We start from the raw sequence: 25,408 nt of genomic DNA, 5'->3' as shown, positions 1-25,408 counted from the left end.
TCAGGCCCAACAGGCATTACCATCCCCCACCTCCCCCCAGGCGCCGGGAGGATACCGAGATTCATACAGGGTAAGAGGAGAGAGTGTCAAACAAATGACTTCTGTTCCGCCTCCCAGGAGGAGTCTCATTGTGTGGAAGATGGCAAATGGCACAACAATGCCTGCTGCCAGGAGCAGCAGGCTCGGGGTGTCAACCCACTCCACGGCTGGCAGGTGTCGCCAAGAAACACACAAGTCACCCAGCACCAGATGGAATCACGCTTTAGTCACACGGAGAAGAGACGGAACAAGAGCTATTTCAATAGCAGGTGTCTGTCCCCCTGAGACCAGGGGTCTCAGTCTGCCACCAACCCAGGACGATGACCTGCACATAGCAGCCTTCTTGCTGCAGGTAGAGGCCTCCTTCCCTCTCCACCTGGAAGAGATCTAGCAGGGCGGGCTGGCTAGGAGCCACATGACGCACAAGCTTAAGCAGAACAAAGGAGCACACTTCGAGCCTGGAACAGGGGAAAAGATGGTTGCAGGAAAGTGATGAGCTCCACTCAACCTTAATGTACCTTATCTCTTGGAAAGAAAGGGTTGTAGGCCCAGGCCACTTTCCCGAAGCTAAGCAGGAGTCAAAGGCTACTTGTACCCGGTCAGTATTCCCCACTGCTGGGACCAAGGTCAAGTTGTTGGTGAAGCTGCCTCTGGATTTGGACAAAAGTCTCCCTGGCACCACAACCCAAGAGCTTTCTTAGCTGAGCTCAGTCACTCCTCCCCAAACCCAGGTAACAAGATCTGTGTATGCTGACACATACCTACACTCCTTTTGTTGGGGAGGCAGAGACAGGCAGACTCCTGGGCTTGCTGGCCAGTAAGCCCAGCCTGCTTAGAGAATTCCAGGTCAATGACAAACTATTTCAAAGCAAAACAAAAAAACAACAGCAAAAAATAAGAGGTGAAAAGTCTGAAATGTCTGAAGGTGAGAGTCCCCTGACCCCTGGAAGGCGCCCCCTCCCCTCCTCACCAACACAGCCTATCAGCTAACAGATTCCTAAGGGAAAAGATGGCTTAGGTGAACGTCTGTAATGCTGACCTCAAGAATGGCATTTCAGAAAATGTGGCTCTCATGCCCTGAAGCATCTCCATGAACAGAGGTTTAAAGCAGAAAGCTGGATTCCAGAGAGAGAGGGGAGAGAGAGGAGAAAGGAGAAAGAGAGTGAGGAGAGAGAGATGCATAAAAGAAAAATAATAACCTGGCATCTAAAATTTTTTGCAATTATATACAAAAACGGACGCAAGGCCTGTTTAGCCCCAGGAGACGTGATGTGCTGGTAAGACTGCAAAGGATACTGGAGAGACGGCTCAGCAGTCGAGTGGGATTCGGATCCCAGCACCCACGTAACAAGCTGGGCTTCTGGGGCACACCTGTAACCCCAGCTCTGAAGTGGAGGGGAAAGACAGGAGAAGAGCTGGGGCTTGCTGGCTTTTAGGCTAAGGGAGAAAGTGGGAGCCCCAGGTTTAAGGAGAGAGCCTCCCTTAAGGGAATAGATGGGTGGTGATAGAGGACCTTCCATGCCTTATTCTGTCTCTCTGCATACATACACTATTGCACGTGCACGCATGCGTACACACACACACACACACACACACACACACACACACACATGCACACACGTGTGCGTGTGTGCATGAGCATACACTCACATACATGAATAAATACATTGTTTTGAAAGTATCTGAAAAGAAGGTGTGGGTCAGATTCAGGCCCTTTGTGCCCTGTGCAGATCCTTGGACTCTGAATACTAAACCCCTGCATTGTTTCTCCAAGGTTTCAGTAACACGAGTAGACTGGGCTGGCTAATTTGAAGAGTTACAACCCAGCATTTGCACCCAGGGAGCCGAAGGTTAAAGGAAGTTCAGCAGATGATCTATGTCCACCACACTCATTTTAGAAACCAAGTTGCATTTAGCATTCAGATCGCTCCAACTCTTCTCTGCCCAGTCCCCCTCTTCTCAGGGAAGCTTGCAGTTAATTCTACGCAATGTGCATTGCTAATGTGGAGGAACAGAGGCATCCGTCATCCTTGTGCTCCCTCGGAACGCCCACGCTGTGTCTCCTGCTCCCCGCATTTGACTTGGAAACCTCACAGACCTCCAAAGGAAGCTGCTCTGATGTGCAAGGAGTTGATTCCTATTCCACTCAGTCCCTGCTGGTGTTGCCCACCTCTCCAGCTCTGTGAAGACTTGGGGCAGCAGGCTAAGGTGAAGAGGCCCTCGGTATCTTCCTATATATGGTTAGGAAGCAGAGGGAGGAGAGATGGGTGCTGGGCTTGCAGAGTCTTCCTGTGGTGCCTCCAGCCAGTAGAACAGTAGCAGGCAAGAAGACAATGAATGTGTCCACCCAAGACTTCCATCTGGACAATTCAGTTAATAAGGCTACAAAGGCAGGGGTTGATTGTGTTTTGTTTTCATGGCTGGGGAATCCAGGAGATCGGTAGCATCCACATTTGAGGTCAGACTCCAAGTTCCACCCTGGATCTCCTGACTGCAAATTGTGTAATCTGTTTGTGTAATGACTGAAAGTGCTTGTCGGTCAGAATGGACCTAAACAGAAAGGCAAGCAATGTCAGAGGTAGAGAGCATGACTGTGGAGCCAAGAGGCACCACCGTTCAGATCCGATTGAAGCAGCATTTACCAGGCACCAGGGGGCATCGGAGGAGTGAACACAAAATAATGACGTGACCCTGGTCTAACGGAAATTGGGGTGAGAGGGGAGAGGGACGCGTACAAGGCAGAGAAATCGGTGGAAAATCCAAGAGGGTGTCGGCCATTCTGCTTGTTTGTTTCCTTTGAGACAGGGTTTCTCTGTGTAGCCCTGGCTGTCCTAGAACTCACTCTGTGGACCAGGCTGGCCTGGAACCCGCCTCTGCCTCTCGGGCGCTGGGGTTAAAGGTGCTCGCCACCACACCTGGCAGTATCAGTTATTCTTATTCCCCTTAAATCATTTATTCAGCTGGTAGTCACACCAACTGTCTTAGTTCCGTCAAGACCATGCTCTGGGTATACAGGTAAATAAAACAGAGGGTTGGAGCTGTGATTCGGTGGATGAAGTGCTGGCTGCGCAGCATGGTGCCCTGTGTTTGAGTCTCCAGCACAGCTGCATGCATCTGTAACCCCAGGGCTGGGGACAGACACAGGGGGATCCCTGGAGTGCACTGACCAGCCAGTCTAGCCAGGCTGAGTGAGAAACCTGCTTCCAAAAATAAGGTGCAGAGACTGAAGAGAACACCCCAGGCCAGCCTCTGGTGTCCAGAAGTGCACCACACACACACACACACACACACACACACACACACACCACACACACACACACACACACACACACACACCACACCACACCACACACACACATCATACCTACACAATACGTACACAACACACACATACACACACCATATCCACAACACACACAACACACACATACCACACACACATCATACATGCACACCAGATACACGCACATACCACACAGAGACCACACACTACACACATACACACACCATACCCACATACCACACACACACAACACACAATACACACACAGCACACACATACATACCACACACACATACCGCCCATATACCACACATATACACACCATATACATTTACCCCCCACACACACACCACGCAATACACCACACAGTACATAACACACACACACACACACACACACACACACACACACACACACACACACACCAGGAACCACTATTCTAATGCTAAACCTTAGCCCCCTAAATAAACTTAAAAAAATCCACTCCTGGCCTCCAGAACAGACACACTGATTTGGTGTTTTGTAAAGTCCTCCCTAAACCTGAGGCTCTGACTGTAGTTATCACTTAGCCCTGGTACTGGTCTGGTAAAACAACAGATGAAGAGCCAGCGACATGGAGAAGGGACTTGTGGCCCACCTCTTTCAGGAAGGCTACCCTGGCTGGTCCAACCCACCGGATCCTGGTACTCTCTTAACCCAACCTCCAGAGCAGAGCCTGTGTGCACTGTAATTGGGGGACGGGGGTGACCAGTAGGTTTGCTCCTTTGACTTCTGTGAGTCTTCCAAGGCCATTGTGATGAGGGTTCCGGGGCCTTGTGACACACCTGGCTGGGTCTGTTCAAGTGGGGAAGCCAAGAGAGGCTCTGTTCCTTTAGAGAATGCAAGGAAGAGCCCCTTCCCTGGCTCCCTCAGCATCACTAGGGCTCCGCAGGAGATCTGGACACAGGCAACTCCAAAGACAGCTGAAGGGAAACATGACCACCCTTTCTCCAGAAAACAGCCTCTCTGCGAGGCAGTCAGCCACCTTCATCCTGGTTTGTTCTTTGATTTCTTTTGAGGGAGGGTCTCACTGTGCTGCCCAGCCTGGCCTTGACGTGTGATCCCTTGGCCTCAGCCTTCTGAGTGCTGGATTACAAGTGTATGCCACCAGACCTGACTGACACATGTTCTTCCTCAGTCCCAGGTGCCTCCCTCCCCAGCCTCTGGTTTACACTGGGGCTCTTTGTCCCTGCTGAGTGGGAAGGCTGGACTTGGAAGGTGGAGCAAGGCCAGCTGTATTCTGGTCTCTCACCATCAACCCAACCACAGAACAGATACCTACATCCCTTTTTACCTTATTGGGAGATCTTAGAACCCAGCATGGCTTCCTCCCCAAAGGCCTTATTCTAAATTTACTGAGTTTCTTAGAGTTGTGCAGACATGGGTGAGTTTTCTTAGGTGCTTTTGCCAACAATTTTGGTATGTTGCCACCAGGTGGCAGTAGTGCTTCTGTTACTGGGTCCCAAGCACAGTTAATAAACAGTTCCTTAGTCCACTTAAGCCGTGAAAATTTTCCATGCACTATTTTTCAAAATCATAACTAATTATTATGACCTTAACCAATCTCAAGATCCATTTATCATGTGATTAATAGAATGATACATTCAAAATTCAAAATGAGCACCTGAATTTTAAATGTTATGATTTTATTGCCTGTGATCACCAAGCCTTGAATATTCTGTATTTCTTCTGTTCTTCAAACTTAGAGAAGGCCATTGATAATAATAATAATGAATAAGCTGCCATACAGCAGTTGGTGTGTACAAATGACATTGTAAATGTTTTGTTTATAGTCGTTCCTTCTCCTCCCAGCCCTCTGAGATGGGATGTGATGGGGGCTATTATCATTTGATGAGTGAGAAAATGGATCCTAGAGACTTAGCATCCTGACAATCAGGTATCCAGTCAGTGGCAGAGCTTCTCTCCAGACCCAGGCTGTGGGCTGACGAGTCCTTCTCATCAACTCCCGAACTCCTGAGTGTGGAGCTGATTGCCAGCATCAGGGAGAACTTGCTTCCCAAGGGCAGACCAGTGTTAAAGTTCCCTGCACCTTCTTGTGCCCCATGGCTCATGGCCCTGTAGATGAAGCATGTGTGAGTTATCAAGAAAAGGGTTTCCAGGCTAGGGGGATACCTCAGTATTAAACATGAAGACTGGAGTTCATATCCCAGAAGCCGTGCGAAATGTTGGGTGGGTGTGATGTAATTCCAGCCTCAGAAGGCAGAGACAGGGGCTCCCCAGACCAAGCTGACTAGATCTAGCCATATCAGTGAGCTCTAGGTTTGAGTGAGAGACCCTGGCTCACTGAATAAGGTGGAAGGGCAATCAAAGATGGCTCCCAGCATCAACCTCAGGCTTCCACGGGCACTCATACACATGTGCTCACATATGTGCCAACACACACACACACACACACACACACACACACACACACATGACAACAACAACAATAACAAAAGGGAGCTCTCAAGCCCACCTGATGTGCAGGTAGTGAAGCTGCCCCACCTGCAGTCAGTGAGGCGGCTGCTACTTTTGGTGTCAAGGGTTTTTCTACAGCCTGAAGCCTGGCTCCTCACTCAGTCTGTGAACCACAGCATCAGTCGCCCAGGAAGCTGCATCTCTGAAGGCTGTTCCCCAAACTTTCTGAACCAGAAGACCCTCAATGACTTGTATACAATTTTAGAGTCCTGTGTTTGCGCATTCAGGTATTAAGAGAAAGATGGGGACACCTCTGGCCAGCTGTTGGGTTCTGTCCATCAGCACATCTCTCCGATGTGGCACTTCAAGATCCCCTTCTCTTCAGCAGGAAAGGATGCTCACCCCACAGCCTCACTCTTAGTTGTCATTTTATAAACACTTTGCAGGCATTGTACTTACCACTCATGCACGAGTATATAGCACACAAGCGCGCACACCACACACACACACACACACACACACATACACACACACACACACACACACACATCTCCTCATTCAAATATTCCTGTGGCAGGCTGCTTTACATTTTCAGGGAAGATAAAGTAGAGCACATGAATTGTTTAATTTGTGCTTATCTTATATCTTTCCATTATCAAGGCAGCACAGTCATAGAAAAACATAAAATACATGAAAGAGGAGATACTATTTATATTTCCCCAGCTTACTCAAAGATAACCACTGTAGCTTTTTGTTTTATTTTGAGACAGGGCCCTGTGCATCCCAGGTTAGCCTCAAATTCACTGTATAGCTGAGAATAACTTTGAACTTCTGGGCCTCCTGCCTCCACAGGTGTGTGTCATCATGCCCAGTCTGTGGTGCTGGGGATCAAACCGGAGTCCTATGTGCTAGGCAAGCACTCTACCAACTGAACTACTTCCTTATCGCCAATCACTATTGTTTATTTTCTTTAAAGTTTATGTGTATGGATGTTTTGCCTGTATGGATATCTGTGCACCACACATGTGCCTCGTGCCCAAGGAGGCCAGAAAAGGAATCAGGTACCCTGGAGTAGGAGTTATAGCCAGTTGTAAACTGCCATCTGGATGCTAGGGATTGAACCTGAGTCCCCTGGAAAAGCAGCCAGTGTTTTTAACTGATGAGCCATCTCCTCAGTCCTACTGTTTGTTTGTTTGTTTGTTTTATTTTGTTTTGTTGTTTTTTGGTTTTGGTTGTTTGAAACAGGGTTTCTCTGTGTAACCCTGGCTGTCCTGGAACTCACTCTGTAGACCATGCTCAGCTCAAACTCATAGAGATCGGCCTGCCTCTGCCTCCCAAGTGCTGGGATTAAAGGCGTATGCCACCAGCACCCGGCTCCCATTGTTGTTTTTAATGGAGGATGTCTTCTTGAGATTTTCTTCAGTATTTTTCCTATTGTTTACTTGTTGTTGTTGAGGCAGGGTCTCACTGTATAGCTTCACATAGCTTGGAACTCACTCTGTAGACCAGGCTGTCCTCACACTTGGAGATTTGCCTGTCTCTGCCTCCCAGGTGCTGGATGGAATTGCAGGCATGTGCCACTCCACCCAACCTTCAGTCTTTTTTATAAGAATGCCTGTACACTCGAGTTTACAAGGTACAGTTAATATATAACAGACACAGTAACCAAACAGTAGTGTGGAGAACACTGATGGGACTGCACTGGAGGGCCCAGCATGTAGATGGCTAGTGTCACTGTAGGACTACAGACTACATGGAGAGGTAGCACTAGTACATAGGGAAAATGTCAAGTAACAAACTGTGTGTTCTGCTTTTTCCTGTAACATTTGTATCTTTCCAGATCATTATTCGTGCCTTGTAAACATCTATTTATATGCCTGCTACATTTCGCAGTGTGTATAAACCAGTTTACTTAACTATTCCCTTATTGCAGCGCATTCAGAGCGCCTACATTTTTAATTTGGGCAAGTTTTTGTGCAGTGAACACTATTGTCCACCCTGGATTTTTGTTTTCCACTTATTTTCAGCAATTTCCTCAGGATAGAGTACTCTAGCTGTGGGCCAGCAGCTGTGAGTTTCGATCCCTCCCAGAGTCCAGAGCCTAGCATTTGAAAATCCCCACGAATTAGAAGGAAAGCCCAAAGCCTCTAGCGGAGGACTAATCTGTTTGTTCTTGCCAGGAGAAGAGAAAACCCCCAATTGACAAGACGGAATGGGACAGCTTCTTCGATGAGAACGGTCACTTGGCCAAGTCTAGGGACTTCATCTGTGTTAACATCCTGGAAAGGGTATGATTCCCAGGCTACCCTCAGCCTTGCCCTGGCACTGGGGGCGGCACAGATGGCAGGGATCAGGCATGCCATTGGGTGTCTTGAGAGTTCATGACCTCCCGTGCCCAGGGTCTACACCCCTTCGTGAGGACGGAAGCCTGGAAATTCCTCACAGGCTACTACTCATGGCAGAGTTCCCGGGATGAGCGGCTCATGGTGGACAGCAACAGAAGGTAGAACGTTCCAGAACCTCTTTCTGTGGAGAGTTGTCAGGGATGTGGGGGAGAGGGGCCGGCGGCACCCTCCCAACCTAGAATTCGGGTTTCTTCTTCATATGGACTCCTTATTCTGAGAAGACTCTGATGCTTCCCACACAGGACCCACATGCAGTGGGTGTAGCCAGGTTTAAGTTTAAGCTAGCATCTCCTCTCCAGTTCACCGACCAAGTAATCAGTTGCAGGCATGGGCTTGTCCCAAAACTCCCCTTATCGCCTTGCTCCCAACCTCATCCTTACCTGCCTAGCCTTCCTGTGAAGAACCCTAGGAATCTTCTTTCCTGGGCTTAATCCCCTTTCCTGCCAACTGTTATCCCAAAACGCCATGGCCAAACTGCCTCCTGAGGCTAGGTTCCACCTCTCTGTCCTGCCCACATCTCCTCCTGGTGCCCACTATGGGCTGCTCATGTCCTCGGGTTAAACAGTCCCAGAGGTGTGACATTTCAGGCATCTGCTGACATTTCAAATAGCCTATTTTCTCTTAACCCTAGCTCTCCTATCCCAGCACCCTCCATCTGACCGTTCCTGAGGGACAACCTTAGAGTTAGGGTTTCTATTGCTGTGAGGAAACATCGTGCCCCAAAGCAGCTTGGGGGATGGGGGAGAGAGTTTGTTTCATAGCCTACAGCTCCACATTTCAGTCCATCACTGAGGGAAGCTGGGGCAGGAACCTCGAGGCAGGAGCTGATACAGAGGCCATGGAGGAATGCTGCTTACTGGCTTGCTCCTCATGGCTTGCTCAATCTAATTTCTTTGTGGCACCCAGGACCAGCCCAGAGGTGGCACCTCCCACAGTGAGCTGGGCCCTCCCACATCAATCATTAATCAAGAAAATTCATGACAGGCTTACCCACAGGATTATCTGGTGGGAGCATTTTCTTAACTGAGGTTCCTTCTTCTGAAATGACTCTAGCTTATGTCAAGGTGATGTAAAACTGACCAGCACAGGGACTCCCCATCAGCTCAGCCACCCCACTCCAGCAGAGCTGCATGTTCTTTCGTACTGTCTCTGCTCTTGGTTCGCTCTTTCTCCCTCCACCCACACTGGTCTCCCTATTAGCTGTCTCCCAAAACCCCACCTTTGGGCCAGTGGGATTGCTCAGGGGATAAAGGCACTTGCCACCAAGCCTGACAATCTGCGTTCAATCCCATGGTGGGTGGAGAGAAGGGACTCACTCTCACAATTTGTCCTCTGACCTCCACAAGTGTGTGACATACACACACACACACACACACACACACACACACACACACTGAATGAATAAATAAATAAACGCAAAAACTCCATCCTTGCTTCAAGGCCGGGACCACACAGGGCACTTCCTCCTGATTGGAGGATCTTTGTAGGTAAGTATACTCAGGTTTTGAACTTGGAACAGTCTAAGTTTGGGAGTGAGTTCAATTCAAATTCTAGTATTAACATCACACTCTAAGTGAACTTGCCCACAAACTTCCCTGCTGAAGGCTCAGTCTCCTCCTCTGTCAAATGCGGTCACAATACAGTTCACAGAGTGGTTACAGAGATCTAATTATAGAAACAGGCACGTCACCATGCCCAGGGGAAGAACAGTTAGAGCTCATGTCAGTAGGGATGCTCCTGCAAACTGGAGACTGTGGACTTTCGCCTCTGTGACCCTGGGACTTGGGCTTGCCTCATCTCAGGTGGAGCACACACTAGGGCAGAGTTCGAGTCCTCCCCAAATCACCTTTCTTTAGCTCAGTGCGGGCCTCACCTGTCCACGTGAGTGCTCGAGGTGGACTGAGTCTGAATGACCCCACGGTGGATTGCTTCCTTCTTAAAGGTGTTTGTTTTGGGCTGCCTGACCAAGTCTTAGGGCCTGAGCAGCTGAGCTCAGCCCCAAAGCAGCTCCCAGCCAAGATGTGGAAAAGACAACCCACACAGGGACCAGCAGAGAATAGTCTGGAACAGTAGGGATGTGAATGTCAGACTAGGTGCCAAGCCAGGGAACAGGCCTTGTGTGTGTTACACATCATTGCCGAGGCAAAACGCCACAAGTGAGCAAAGCGCCATGAACAGGGTGGTTGACAATATCAAACATTCTTTTCCTTTGGCATTCCGGAGGCACAGGACAAGGCTGGGGTGTGCTGGCCTCCTGGGAAGGCTCTGAGAGACAGAAGTCCTTCTCCACACCTCCCACGGATATCCCTGACACAAGTCCTCTCACCTCTGTGTGTGTCTCTTCTATAGACGGTTGTCATTTGATTTAGGGTCCCCCTGGAAAACCCAGAACGGTCGCATCTTGCGATCCTTGATCACACTGGAAAAGACCCCGTCTACAAAGAAGCCTACATTGTAGCATCTAGGGGTTACTTCTAGGACACGACAACTTTAGAGACCGCCAGTCAGTTACCGCACCAGCTAATCAAATTGCAGTGATCAAGCATAAGACTGTCTCCACTCTGCAGGTGGGGAAACTGAGGCTTAGAGAGGGAGGGTGACATCCCTCTGCAGACACTCAGTTGTTAAGCGGTGGCTCCAGGGTTTGGGTGCTACAGTTGGAGCACAGAGCCCACCCCACACTAGGTTGTCTCCACACTGGGTGCCAGCTGCATGCTGGAGAGCACTTCAGGCTGCTCAGGCTGAGGTGGGAGAGAACACCGCAGATGGGGAGCAGGTGGGGACCAGGTAGGCGAGGCTACCCGATTCCCCCTGAGCTCAGCAGCTGCTGCTGCTGCTCTAATTGTCCCTTCTTGGGAGGGGAAGGCCACCTTACCCAGCCCCGATGTGTTCTCTCAGGAGGAACTACAAAGCCTTGTGCCAGATGTATGAGAAAATCCAGCCCCTGCTGGAAAACTTGCATGGGAACTTCACAGAGACTAGGAACAACATCGGTGAGCAGAGGGCGAGACAGGGGAGGGCTGGGCGGAGGAGAGGGTAGATGCCATTCTGGCCTTTTCTTAGTCATTTCTAGGCACAGGTTGACTCCTGGAACTTGACAACTGTCTTGACTTTGGCCCGGAAAATTTCCTAGCCAGACCTGGGTCAATCTACCCACAGGTGTCACTAGAGGTTCCCCTGTCACATGCCATCCCTGTTGCTTTGACTCCCCCCACCTCCCAAGCCATGACTTTGACGTAGACTGGATCTGAATTGGATCGGGAGGGGGCATTCCTTGACAAAAGGTACGGTCTAGTCGAAGATTTAGAGGCAAAGAGGAGCCCAGACCAGCAGGGTATGGTGATGAGTTCAGCTTGGTGGGGCTGGCATGCCTTTTGTAGCCCCCCTCTCAGCTAGGATTTTTTTTAGGACCTGTCCTCTAAAGGATGGGAGATGAATTCATCCATGCTTTCTGTGCTGGAGATGGTCTAATGTCACCTCCTGTCCCTTGCTCTAATCTAGCATATGACATCCAAAGACTCTATGACAAAGATCCCCTGGGCAATGTGCTTGTGGACAAGAAGAAACTGGAGAAGACCCTGCTGCTGAGTTATGTCTGCAACACGAAGGCTGGTAAGCTGAGGGTAGAGCCCCAGCCCATGCTTGCCAGCTCCTTCCTGGACCCTGGGCCAGCACCCATTGGCTTTTCCTCCCCGGCGTCCTCCCCTGCAGAGTACCAGCGAGGCTTTCATGAGATGGTGATGCTCTTCCAGCTGATGGTGGGGCATGAACATGAGACCTTCTGGCTCTTCCAGTTCTTCCTGCAGAAAACAGTGAGGACTAAGCCAAGCTCAAATCTCCTGCTCCCCACCGCCCAGCAAACCAAGGCACCACTGGCCTCAGTCACTTCCCCCAGCCCCCAAACATCTGTAGGTCAGGGGGTGGGTAGTAGAGGCATTAGAATTCAGAAGGACTGTTGAGAGTCCCACTCTCAACAGCCCCGTGGTGGTACCCTCTGCTGGCCTCTCACTCCTTACACACAAATCTCCCTGCAGATCTCTTGTGGCTTCCCAGGCCTCCAGAGTAAAACCCAGTAGCCTTTGTCAGACCTCCAGGGCTGCCTCTTTGTTCCCACCTCCCCCTGTTTCCTCCACATGACTATAGTCCAGATACCCTGGAGGACTCAGCAGTATCCAGGGTGTACCCTACTCTGTACCCAGGATGAGGGGTTTACCGTCTGGGATGATTTTCTTTGTCACCTTCTAGAAGCTTCCCACATCCTCTACCTCTCTTTGTACCTCTGCAAAAATATGCTTGCTGAACTTTCTTTCTTGGCTCTGACCTAATAATTAGGGTCATGGTCACATGTGAGACATCTTTGCAGCTCCACCCCACCCCCATATGTTAAGATGCACATGAACACATGGCTGCCCAGAGATGTACACATATGCAAACAGGCACAGCTGCACACAGGGACCAGAGACAACAACAACAACCACACACACACACACACACACACACACACACACACACACACACACACACGTGGATAATGAACCAGGCACATCGCCTCTCAGAATTGGGACTGAGAGGTGGGCTTGGTTCTGTGATGCCCTCAAGTTGAACTGAGGAGGACTGTTCTCTGGTCCCATCTTGTACAGGAGCACAGCTGTGTCATCAACATCGGGGTAGGCAAGAACCTGGACATGCTTAACAGCGTGATCACTTTACTGGACCCTGAATTTGCTGAACACCTTAGTGAGTGGTCCACAGTCACTACTACTTCCCACACCAGCAGGTAGGCTATGGGAGGGCCAAGGCCCATGGCCGACATACTCAGGCCTGGAGGAGAGGACCTATGTGAAGGAGCCTGGGTCTCTGATGTTGAACATCTGCTCCATGGCCTGTTGGGAAAGTAGCAGCCGGAATGTTCATGTTTCCTATGTCCCACATGATCGGTTGTGTGGCCTTGCCTGTGTGGCGGCTTACACACCTGCTTCTCTCCTCACAGAAGGGAAGGGCTCAGGAGCTGTGCAGTCTCTCTTCCCCTGGTTCTGCCTCTGCTTCCAGCGTGCCTTCAAATCCTTCGACGATGTCTGGAGGCTCTGGGAGGTGAGGCGCATGCAGCTGGGGACACCTGATGTGGACTGTACCCCTCCTGCGTCAGGAGGAGAAGCTACAAGTTCTCCTGCATCCCTTTCTTCCTGGCTTCAGATGGTGCTCAGTGGTTTGGGGTTTAATTAGGTCAGCAGCCCCACTCCTGCCTTTCTGTAGAGTGCTAGAGCATCTGTGCATCAGTTCTGATGGCAGACTCCACTGACCATCTACAGGGCAGTTAGCACAGGGCACCTGCTGATGTGCCGGGGCTGGCCTGCAGCTCAGCACCCTGTCCCTGCTCTCTGGTCTCTTTTGCTGCCTTTCCTTCCCCTAGAATGCCAGCTTCTCTTAGAACTTGATTTCCCCCAAGGCAGGCCCCAAGGATACCTGTAGTCTTCCAACCACAGTTCCTAGGAGATGATCCTCCTTAGGAATGAGCCCACCACTTCTCGCTGTCCTGTCTCACCTCACGGCTGTTCCTAAACAGAAGATCCAGCCCGGCTGCAGCCTGGCATGTACCGTCCCACCATCCAGCTTCCACCTCCCTCACCTTATCATTTTGGCCGGCCATTCTACCCCCAAATCTCATATAGCAACCTCTCCCCCACCGACTTTCGGGGGAACCCTGGACTGCTGAGCTCCCACTCAAATTCTAGTTTCTCTCTACCCTGTTCTGAGTGTGTAGTTTCTGACAGCTTGCTACCCTCAGGGCGTCCCGGTCTCAGACCGCAGGGTTGAGACCTGCTGCCTGCCCACAGGTCTTGCTGACGGGGAAGCCCTGCAGGAATTTCCAGGTGCTGGTGGCCTACAGCATGCTACAGATGGTGCGTGAGCAGGCACTGGTGGAGAGCATGAGTGGTGACGCCATCCTCCTGGTGAGTGCCTCCGGCCGGATCCCTCTCCAGCCTCCAGAGCCGGATGCCTGTACCCATTTCGTAGGAGAATGCAGAGACCCATGGTGTGCTAGCTTATGGCTGCTTTTGCCTCCAGAGAGGAACAAAGGAGGAGTGCTCAAGTGCGAGGCTCCATGCTGATGGCCCTTAATAGACTAGCTCTAAAGGCCCTGCGACCGTGACAGAGGCTGTGTTGGTTTGTCATCCCAGTAAGCATGTGAGGACACTGAAGATCTAACCATTAGGTTCTACTGCCTTGAAGCTAACCCTTGGCCATGTGGCAGAAGGGCCTAAGGTTTTCAGAGGTGCTTAAAGGCCAGCTGAAGCACCAGAAAGAAAAAAAATCTTGGGTGGTATGCCAGTTATGAACCAGGTCTTTCTTAGGAGCTTGAGACATGTAGCAGAGCACCCGGGCTTCCTAGACGCCCCGTGTGAAGGCAGTGTTTGTCATACCCACAAAGCATATGATCTGTAGGCCCTGTGGTGGGTTGTGGAGACATCGAGGTGCCCCCAATAACTGCTGTGAATAGTAGCTTTCTTACCTTTGTGTTGCCTATGCCCAAAAGCACAGGAGAGGTGTTTGCTTACACACACACACACACACACACACACACACACACACACACACACACACATCCCCAGCACATATGTCTCCCCACCCAGGCCTGCAACAGCCTCATTGACCTTGATGCTGATGAGCTGATCTCTGCTGCCTGCATGGTTTATGCTGAGCTCATGCAAAAGGAGGTAAGTTGCCTAGTGATTTGCCCTCCTCCTCTCCTGTCATCTTCTTCCTCTTCCTTCTCCTCCTCTGTTCCTCTTCCTGTATTCCTCCTCCAAGAAGCCTTCCCTGATTTCTCATGCTCACCCTCTACCAGTCACACTTGGCTTCAGAGACAGTCTGTGCTGTGCTCCCTCCCACCAGCCTACAGAAGCTGTTCTGCATTGTTTCCTCATTGCTGATATCCTCACGGGCAGTCTGATCCCTGGGCTCACAGCCTTCATCTCTCATTCACTGTGTCCTTCCCAAAGGGTCCAAGTACAAACCTGGACCCCCAGGGACTCAGGAGAATGTCACTGGCTGGATAGACTGAAGGGTGAGAGCCAAATGAGATAGCGTCTGTCTACATCACACCTTCATGACTCTCCTCACCCCCAGGTTCCTCAGCCATTAAAGGATTTCTTTCTCTGAGAACGCCAACACTCACAAAGGACACATGCCCTCAATGGACTGGATGAAGACAATTCTTCAGCCATGCGGTCAGGGTCAAGTTCAATGAGTATTGGGATGAGGGCATAGACAATACAACACACGGAAACAGTCTTTGAAGTATTGGTTTGTGGTGGTCACGAGTCTTTTTTGACCTTGCAGTGCATGATAGTTGAGGCCATATAGTAAGTGGACAGACCACTGTGAGACTATGGAGAAGGCATACTGGGACAGGACGGCGTGGAACAGCCATCCTTGGTGACTGATGGGTCTTCAGAGGTCCACACCTAAAAGCAAATGGGTAGGGTAGGACCAGCTTTGAAGCCTCCCAGACACTTGCCACAGATGAGAGTGAACACACATCTGGACTCAAGTTCTAAGGGGAGATGAGCTCTGGCCTTTGCATCTGTCCCCACTACCCCTTACTCTCAACATAGTCCTCGCATTCTCTCCCACACCCTAGACTTCCCACCAACTCTGGAAGAACCAACTGAAATCTCTGGCCACCAGGCTGTCCCCTCCTGGTCTCAAAGTCTTCCTCATAGCTCTACCTTTATTCCTCCACCTCCAAGTGTCTCCTTGATCGAAGCTGGGCTTCCCAGCCTTCCTCATCCTCTCCTGAGACTTCATTCTGCCTTTGCCCAGGAAACTATTCTCTCCTGGGGCAATTGGCTCAGGTCTCCCAGGCCATGCCATAGCCCTCAAGCTCCATGCCCAGCCTCCCAAGGTTCTGGTGAGCCATTGTGCCAGTAGGCATGGAGACCTGCAGAGGGGTTGGGGTTGGCTGGGTGCCCCAGAGCTGCACATCGGCACACACACACACACACACACACACACACACACACACACACACCCTTGTGCATGCACACACTTCCAAGTGCTACAGATTTCAGGAAGTCTGGTGGGTCCGTTGGTTTTGCTGCAGACCCTGGCCCCCGGGGGTAAGGCACAACCATCTTTCCCACTCTCCAGCCAACAACCCCTCTTTCCTGCTTTTAAAATGTCATTCTCAGCGACCATCTCTCAGAAAGTATTATGCCTCTCTGTATTTTCTGGTCTTCTCTTCTCAAGCGACAGTCTCCCACCCATAGCTGACTCCTGTAGCAGGAATCTTAAAAGTTCTTATTAATAAAATAACCTGAGGCCAGGTATTGGGGTGAATGCTGGATGATCAGAGAGATAGTACAAACCACAGCTACCTCACCTGGCCAACTTCTCAGATGGTCTTGTTTCCTCAGACTGGAAGCCTCTGAGTCCTCATATCCGAATGGCTCTCAGCTGAACTGTGCTGCTCAAAATCTAAAAGCTTAACCAGCCAAATGCTTCTAGTTTCTGGTCCTCATGCCTTATATACCTTTCTGCTTTCTACCACCACTCCCTGGGATTAAAGGCTCCGTTTTCTGGGATTAAAGGCGTGTGTCACCACACCTGGTGGTTTCCAATGTGGCCTTGAACTCAGAGAGATCCAGAGGGATTTCTACCTCTGGAATGATAGGATTAAAGGTATGAGTGCCACCATTTTCTGGCCTTTGTATCTAGTAGCTGTTCTGCCTCTGACCCCAGATAAGTTGATTAGGGTGCACAACATTTTGGGGAACACAATACCACCACAGACTCCGAGTATCTTAGCTGTTGTTTTTGATGGAGGTGGAGGTGCTGAGTAACGGAGCCCTGTTCCATCAACAGGGTTTTCTTTGCATAGTTAAGAAGAGAGCGTTTGCTAAGCAGCAAAGCACGTGGGTAAATTCATGTACTGTGTGTGCTGTCCTCAGCTCTGTGTTCTCAAGACGAGACAATGTAGATGAGCGTTCTTGCACAGAAAACTGTTCTCCAAGAAGGAAACCATATTTTCTTCTTGCACAGAAAACAGTTCTCCAAGAAGAAAACCATATTTTCTTCTTGCACAGAAAACAGTTCTCCAAGAAGGAAACCATATTTTCTTCTTGCACAGAAAACAGTTCTCCAAGAAGGAAGCCATATTTTTTTATTTTCCCAAATAACCACACAGAGTAAAACATTTTCCTGACTGAACCTTGGCATCGGAGCAGCAGATGGGTACTCTTTCATGGTCCCTTGGCTTGGTGGCGTAAGTTAGCCCATGACTTTTGGGTGGAATATACACACAGTATTACCCAGCTCAAGAATGAAAGAAAATCTCAGCATTTCTGAGACATGACTCCCAACCTGTTCTTTTTTCATATTTACTTTTATTTTGAATTATATGTGTTTGTATGTGAGGGTCTGTGGGTGGGTATACGTATGTGAGTACAAGTGCCCGGGGCGGGGGGGGGGGGCAAAAGAGAACATCAGATCGGCTGGAGCTGGAATTACTGGCAGTTGTGGCCCACCCAACAGAGTGTTACACAGATCCTCTGGAAGAACATAATGTGCTCTGAACCACTGAGCCGCCTCTCCAACCCCACAAATCTCTTTTGAAAGTCACTAGAGAGGATGGCAAGATAGCTCAGTGGGTAGAGCAGTTACCTTCAAGCCTGACGACTTGAGTTTGATCCCTGGGACTCACATGATGGAAGGGCATAACTGAGCCCCAACAGCTGTACTTGCCACATATGTGCTGTGATATGGATACATTCACCACATATGTGTGTGTGCACACAGATGTACATATGTGCACACGCACATGCACAAATATTTTAAATACATAAATAAAATATTTTTTAAAAAACATCACTGGAGCCTCATGGTTACAGTCTTTCCCCCTTTGGCTGAAGCAGGGGTGGTGATTCCAGAGCCTGTCTTGCTACAATCCCCCTTGAATTTCACGTCTTTCCTGACAGTCCTTTCAAGGATCCTCTGGCCTACTGGAGAACATGTTTGAAATCTCTGTGAGGTCTTAAAGATGAGGTGGTTTGAGCCTAGACACTGAACAATCCAGGTGCAGATAGGTCAAGCCTAAGATTGGGGGCGGGACATAGAGATCTTTGGTGTCCCCACTCATCTGCCACACTCCCAGCAGGCCGTGACTGAGACTTTCCTCTTTTCTTGTTCTATACAACCTCAGCCAGGTTTCTGCTCACTGGATCAATTTTATCACCCAGTGGGCTTTTCCTAGGAAGGCCTAGTCTAGGATCAATTGTATCCCCTATGGGCTTTTCCTAGGAAGGCCTAGTCTAGGATCAGTTGTATTTCCTATGGGCTTTTCCTAGGAAGGCCTAGTCTAGGATCAGTTATATCCCCTATGGACTTTTCCTAGGAAGGCCTAGTCTAGGCCAGAACTATGGAAAAGCCCCAGAGTCATCACACCTAAAGTCAGCATCACTAAAGGGCCTATTTGGTATAAAAGGTTATTTCAATATATATTGAGTACTATCTTGATGTGTTCATACTTCAGTAACAAAATACCTCAACCAAAGCTGGGTGGTTCCTGATGAACCAGTCTGCCTCCATCTTAGGCTTGAAAAAGCCATTATAGTAAAGACAAACTAGGCTCATTCTGGTTTATGATTACATCTGTTTCTCAAGGATTGGGCAATACCCTACCTGTAACCTTAACTACAAATGGTTCTGTACTGCCCCATTCCAGAAACCAGCAACCATGTCTTTGTTTCAAAATGTTGTTATGACCATCTTGCAACCCTACCTTGGTTTCAAAAGATTATTATAACCACCTGTTGTTATGACTACCTTGTTATGACCACTTTGTTGTATTCTGTTCTATAACCCTGCCAATTTGCCTGGCAAATCCCCCACTTGGAAACACCCTACCCATGATCTATAAAGGCCCTTATCTTCCTCATCCCAAGGCTGAACTCTCGAACCCTCTTGAACAGGCAGAGGCAGCCTGTGTACATGAATAAAAAAGCTGGCTTTAATTAGTTGCTTGTTTAATTAATTTGGCCGTGATGACGTGGGTCAGTGGTCTTTCTCCCCACATCTTTGGGATTAACAGTGCCAACACAAGGTGCTGGTTGAATCCAAGGTGTGGTGTGTTCTCTCTCCCTGATGGTGCTTTAGTATCCACACATGACAGCAAAGGGGATAAAGGCAGCTGCTTTCAAACTGTTTAGCTCTTTTTTGTTGTTGTTGTTTAAGACAGTGACTCATGTAGCCCAGGCTGCCCTGAAACTCCTACATAGCTTAGGATGACCTTGAACTTTTACTTCTCCAGCTCCTGCGGCCTCAGCGCTGGGGTGACAGGTGTATGCCACCAAGCCTGGTTTGTTCAGTGCTGAGACTCAAACACAGGGCCTCATGCATGCCAGGCAAGCGCTCTACAATGAGCTACATTCCCAGCCCCTCTCTTCATTAGGGTGCTAACCCCACTCATAAGGGTAGAGCCCTCCTGACAACGACCCACAATCGTTCCCCCGAGACCCACCTCCTCATAAGTTCCACTCCATGAATCTGAGGGGACACCAACATAGATGATAGTATTAATTGGGAATTGTCTGCTCTCCGAGTTTCAACTGTTTGGATGAAAGACACCCAAATACTGTTCCCATGGCACTTAGAGTTGAGCGGAGTCCAGGTATCTCTACAATGACAGTCTTAAGGCTCCTTCTGGTTCACCTCAGGGTCTGCTACTCTCCCTTAACAGATATGGTCCTCCTCAGGGCAGTCCCTCACCTCAATGACTGCCCTATGTTCAATAATTAAGGACCCATAAGTGGGCTTAGATGCTGAAGAGCTTGTCTATTAGGTAAGGGGTGTGCAGGAGGGTTCATCCATCTTTTTCCTTCTCTAAGTCAGTTATTCCCTTAGTAGATTTGGGGGAAGGCCCCTAGTAGTCATAACCCATTATATCAAGTTCAGGCTCTCTAGACATTCATTCTTCAGGATGGGAGGGGAGGAGTCAGGTGGATGTTGGGAGCATGTCTGGGCTGGGGCTCTGGGGTTCCTAAGAAGTCAGTCTGCAGGAGTGAGCAGGAGAAGTCATGGGGAAGTGAACACATGGAATCTGAAGGGGCAAAGCCTGGGGCCCAGGAATAGGTGGGTATGCATGGCTAGGTGGAGAGATGGGGAAGCAGGGTCCAGAGCCTGTCAGGGGAGGATTGCAGGAGCTTCAGTGTGGCGCACTGGCAGGCCCTAGAGCTTCCCTACCCCTCCACTTAGATAGCACTCCCCAGGATCATTCTAGAAATAAGCATCCCAAGTTTATTTTTTCTGAACTACAACATAAAAGAATCTCTTGGAGGTGGGGATTTAATAAGTACCCAAGTCTAAAAGACCTGACCCTCACCTGCAGTGATATGCAAATGGTACCCGAACACCCACAGTGCAGTATTCAGAGGCTGGGAGCAAATAGATGCAAATGTATGCGACAATTATGCAAACAAGGGAGCCCCAGATTAATGGCCCCCATCCTTCAACCAGGCAGCAGCTGTCTCTTTAGGGATAAGCATTCCCGACAGGGCTGAATGGACTCCTGTTAGAAGCATCCTGAGGAAGGGTCAGCTCTCAGGTCAGGATGGGAGATTGTGTAGACACCTGGCTTGCTGATCCGCTGCTCTGAAAAGTCTGGGTGCGTCTATCACCCTGGCAGGATGTTTTTTGATGGGTCCTGGTCTGATTCTCAGTTTAAATGCTAGACACTGTTGTGTGACACTATTCCTAGGGAGACATGGACAAACCTACTCACCCGAGATAGGGAACTGCTGACTGCAGAAGTCTAATTGGTGTTCCTAGGGAGGCAAGAACAAATGTCTACTTACCCCAGACAAGGAACCGATGACACACTCTTGAGTTTATGATAGGACTATGCCTGGACAAGCCATTATAAACAGAAAATAACCTAACGTGAAAATGAATCTACATTTAACATGTGGACTATCACAGTTTAGGGGCGCAGTAGAAGAGGGTATGGTGCTGCCTATGGTTAGCCTTAGAAGAAACAAAAACGTAAAATTCAGCCAGGCTGTAATCTCGCCTACTTGGGCAACTGAGGCAAGAAGATTTTAAGTTCAAGGACAGCCTGGGTGACTTAGCTAGACGCTGACTAAAAAAAAAAAAAAAAAAAAAAAAGAGGAGAGAGAGAAAGAAGAAAGAAAAAAGAAAGAAAGAAAAAGAAGAAAGAAAGAAAAAAGCTGAACACATAACTAGAGATAAAGCACTTTCCTAGCATGAATGAAGCCCTAGGTTCAATCCTTAGTGTTTTGAAAAACAGAACAAAAGTAAAAAAGCAAAATTCAGAACTATGGTTTCAACAGCATGTGGATCACATTTGAACCACAATAAAACTGAGAAGTTCTGTATCGAATCATCTTAAGTCAAGGACCTTATAAGGTTGGGGAGAAGGAAAGACAGACAAGGGGGTGAGCCGCTCTGTGACGGCACAGGCCTCTCTAATGCCTTTCAAACCTAAGACCAGCAATGCTCCACAAAAACAAATAGGAACTCATTGTTGTACAAATTCTAAAATGGTCTTATAATAAAAAATCTGGTAGCCAGATATTGGGGTAAATGCTGAAAGATCAGAGAGACAAAGGAGCAAGCCACTGCCACATCTCACCTCACCAACTCCACGAATCCTCTGACAATGTCTCTGAGTCTCCAGACCAAAGGGGTCCAGCTGAAAAGGCTCTAGCTGGAAAAAGGCTCCAGTCGAAAAGGTTCTAGTTCCTAGTGCTGGGATTAAAGGCATGTGACTCCTAAGTACTGGGATTAAAGGTGTGTGCCACCACTGCCTGGCCTCTATGTTTAATCTAGTGGCTTGCTCTGTCCTCTGATCTTCAGGCAAATTTTATTAGAGTACACAATACCTCACCACAATACATGTATTTCTAAATATTTTAATTGCCATATTTAAAAAGCAAAAAGAGCCAGGCATCGTGGATCAGGCCTATAATCTAAGCTCTTGGAAGACCGAGGCAGATAGAATAAGGCCAGCCTGGATCACATTAAAAGACCCTGTCAAAACAAAAAGGAAAAAGACAAGTGGAAAATTTTATTTAACCCAACATACACATAATATTATTTCAACGGGTGATCAATATAAAGTCACCCACAAAATTTTGACAGTTTTTTGGTGCTGTGTCTTCACAGCCCACACATGTCATCTGTCTTCTGGTGCTCATCCTGACCATACTGCCTGCCCTATAGGCTGGTGGTTCTCCCAGGAGTCCTGTAGCAGTTGTGGCCAAAGGGTCTGAGGAGCCCTTAGTTCATTAAGTAAGGTTGTTCTAGGACCTCCTGAGGAACCAATGTGCCGGCTCTAGGCCCCTAGCTCACAGTGGGGTACAGTCCTACAGAGGCTCCATCTTATGTTCTGTTTAAGTGCAGTCCTAAGTGCCATCAAAGATGCTAATCTGCACCTCCAGAGCCCCTTGTCCTGGACCACACCCCTCCTGATGGGCAGGGAAGGCCCTAGGCCCTGTAAGAGGCTAAACGGGGAAGAAGAGGGGAAGAGATCTGAGAGCATATGGCAAAGGTATAGATGTGGGATGTAGGGGACAGGAAGTGACAGAGGGCCAGAGGAGAGTCTGGGGAGAGAAAAGGAATTATTAGCTGTGAAAGCACACACACAGGGCGGGGGTGGGGTGGGGAGAGGTGAGGTATGTGTATCTGGTCACAGACAGACAGGACAGAGAAGGAGACCTGGGAAGAACATGAGCTGGGAAGTGCCTACTGTGCGGTGGTAAGAGACGTGGACGGCAACCTTCTGAAGTTGGCCTGAGGGGGCTCAGCCCAAGGTGAGGCCTTTGTGCGAGAGGTCTACGAAGAGAAGAGAGGCAAGGACTTTGAGGTGGACAGGCTAGGAGCCATAGGGCTCCCTCTGTGTGCCTCAGGGAGGGTCCAGGCAGCTTCCCTGGAAAGGCTTGCTCCATCGGCGGCTTCTGGGTGGAAGTGAGTCAGATGTGGACCTGTTTGTTGTACCCACACACTCTTTCCTGTCCTTCTGTGCTTGGCTTGCCAGGGTCTGAGGGCTGAGCTGGAAGCCCTGGACTCCTGCAAGCCAACTTAAAATTCACAGACTCTGACCACCAATACAAGGCTGGGTGAGAACAAGGCTGCCCCGCTCTGGGCACATGTAGCCCTTGACAGACAGTGCCCTTGTGCCAAGCAAAACAAGCCCAGTGTGAACTAGATGTCAATCCTCACTTGCTCTCGGTGGCAGCCGAGCACACAAGCATGGTCCTTCATTCAGCTTCCCAGGGTTGAGGGAGCCTCTACCCCGGGTACATGTCAAACTCGCGAGCCACAAGCCACAAGCTGTGGAGCTCAACGAGATGATGAGACGTGGGACAGCACACACGCTGGGCCAAGGAGTCCAGAGCAGGAAGGCTCCAGACCCAGTCGCAAATCTGCCGTCACAACGTGGGTGTTGGGGTCTGGACTCAGGTCCTCATGCTCACACAGCAACGTCTCCCAGTGCCTGTCCTTGCCTTTTCTAGCTTCTAGATGCAACCTGCCGTCTGTGGCCCAGAGTCGTTTCCTTCTATCGTCTCAACCTCATACTGCCATCCTCAGACCTCCTCCTTTCTCCCTCCACCTTCTTGCCACCTTATGGTGAGAGTTCTTGTGGTTGCATTCAGGGCTCACTTAAATTACCCAGGACAAGCCGGGCAGTGGTGGCGCACGCCTTTAATCCCAGCACTCGGGAGGCAGAGCCAGGCGGATCTCTGTGAGTTCGAGGCCAGCCTGGGCTACCAAGTGAGTCCCAGGAAAGGCACAAAGCTACACAGAGAAACCCTGTCTCGAAGAAAAAAAAAAAAAAAAAAAAAAATTACCCAGGACAAGCCACCACCCCGTTCTGAGATCCTTAGCAATCCCACCTGAGAAGTCTTCTTTGCCATATAAGAGAACAAGTTCTGGGGATAAGGAAACAGTTGGCCTCCTGCTATGGCTTTTCTCATCTCCCGCCCACCATCCTGTTAATACTGCTCCACCTGGGCAATCTTATCCTATCCAAGGATAGATGGAGGGGTTTGTTCATGAACACCTGCCTCTATACCTGATAACCCCTTCATCCTGGTAGTGTGTGGCACCCCACTCTCTACTAGAAAGGTTTAAACAGCCTGCCTCCTTTTTTTTCCCCTCCACCTCCAAATACAGTGGCTTTTCAAGACCTTGCTTCACCATTTCCCCAGCACAGACAGAACAGCTGCCTCCCCTCAGAGATTGCTCACTGGTACCTCTGCTGGGCACACCCCACAGCCTGCTGCATTCACCTCTGCTGGGCACACCCCACAGCCTGCTGCATTCACCTCTGCTGGGCACACCCCACAGCCTGCTGCATTCACGTATCTTTCCACCCTTGCATGCCACAATTTCCTCTCTACTTAGTTAGGTCTTTCTCATCCCCCCTTCTCCCCACCTCCGCAGCTGTGATTCCTAGCACAGGGTCGGCTCCCCTGGAGAGCAGGGGCCTTGTCTGTGTCCAATCAATCAAATAAATGTTTACAGAACTGGGTCATGCTGAGCCATTCCAGGATTCCCAAGGAAAAGGACAAAAGTGCAAGGTGGCAGCTGAGGGCTCTGGCCGCTCGGTCTCCGTCAGTGCTGCTGGGGTACTCTGGGGCCACCAAGCCAGGCAGGCAGCCGGTGGAGCGGCATGAGGCTGCTCCTGCTGGGCCACCTGCTTCCTCCCCACCCCGCCCAGATTCAGAGCAACGTCTTGCCTAGCTCCCCTCTCCCAGCTCATCTTTTCCAATACCAGCCTGAGCAGTTTTCCTGTTCTCTGTTCTCTTCAGAGAGGCCTGGTCTCTGCGTGGCCTCCCTCTTATTCTCTCGGTATCACCCTGCTTTCTGCTTCTGTCCCTGCCCTCCTCCCCAGAGCCACCACACAACAACTCCTAATTGTAACAGGCTCTCTGCCGTTCCTACCTGGCATCCTTGAGCTCCAGCCTCTCCGGTATCTCTCTATGAGGCATTCTCTGGTCTCGGCCTGAACCTGGCCCACAGGTAAGTTTGACTGGAAAGTCAGGGGGAGATCAACACCCAGGAGCAGCTCTGGGTGGGAGAGATGGGAGCTGGTGGATAAATACACCCAGTTGCTCATCCCTATGTGAGGTAGTTCTGGGGCCTGTCCTGCAGTCTGAAACCCCTGGGACCGATTCCCAGCTGCCCTCAGCAGTGGCCTGCATGT

At 49.8% G+C, this 25,408-nt stretch overlaps 1 protein-coding gene across 2 annotated transcripts; it reads left to right on the top strand.

The window, feature by feature from the left end:
- The first annotated feature begins 4,137 nt into the window (after window positions 1–4,137).
- On the top strand, window positions 4,138–15,486 carry Tbc1d21 (TBC1 domain family member 21). Of its 2 annotated transcripts, XM_059267996.1 has the most exons (11): window positions 4,139–4,356; window positions 7,960–8,067; window positions 8,179–8,282; window positions 11,083–11,177; window positions 11,686–11,796; window positions 11,896–11,996; window positions 12,825–12,921; window positions 13,175–13,275; window positions 14,019–14,135; window positions 14,817–14,900; window positions 15,313–15,486. In XM_059267996.1, exons 1-11 carry the CDS (start codon window positions 4,201–4,203, stop codon window positions 15,343–15,345), a joined length of 1,107 nt encoding a protein of 368 aa, XP_059123979.1. In that variant the 5' UTR covers window positions 4,139–4,200; the 3' UTR covers window positions 15,346–15,486. The 2 variants fall into 2 exon arrangements, with proteins under 2 accessions (XP_059123980.1, XP_059123979.1); XM_059267997.1 differs by lacking the exon at window positions 15,313–15,486 and having other exon boundaries at window positions 4,138–4,356; window positions 12,825–12,961.
- Window positions 15,487–25,408: the final 9,922 nt, after the last annotated feature.

Source organism: Peromyscus eremicus, chromosome 7 (genome assembly GCF_949786415.1).
Source record: "Peromyscus eremicus chromosome 7, PerEre_H2_v1, whole genome shotgun sequence".
Lineage (NCBI taxonomy): Eukaryota > Metazoa > Chordata > Mammalia > Rodentia > Cricetidae > Peromyscus > Peromyscus eremicus.
The sequence above is the reverse complement of the archived record's forward strand: the minus strand, read 5'-3'. Positions and strand labels throughout refer to the sequence as shown.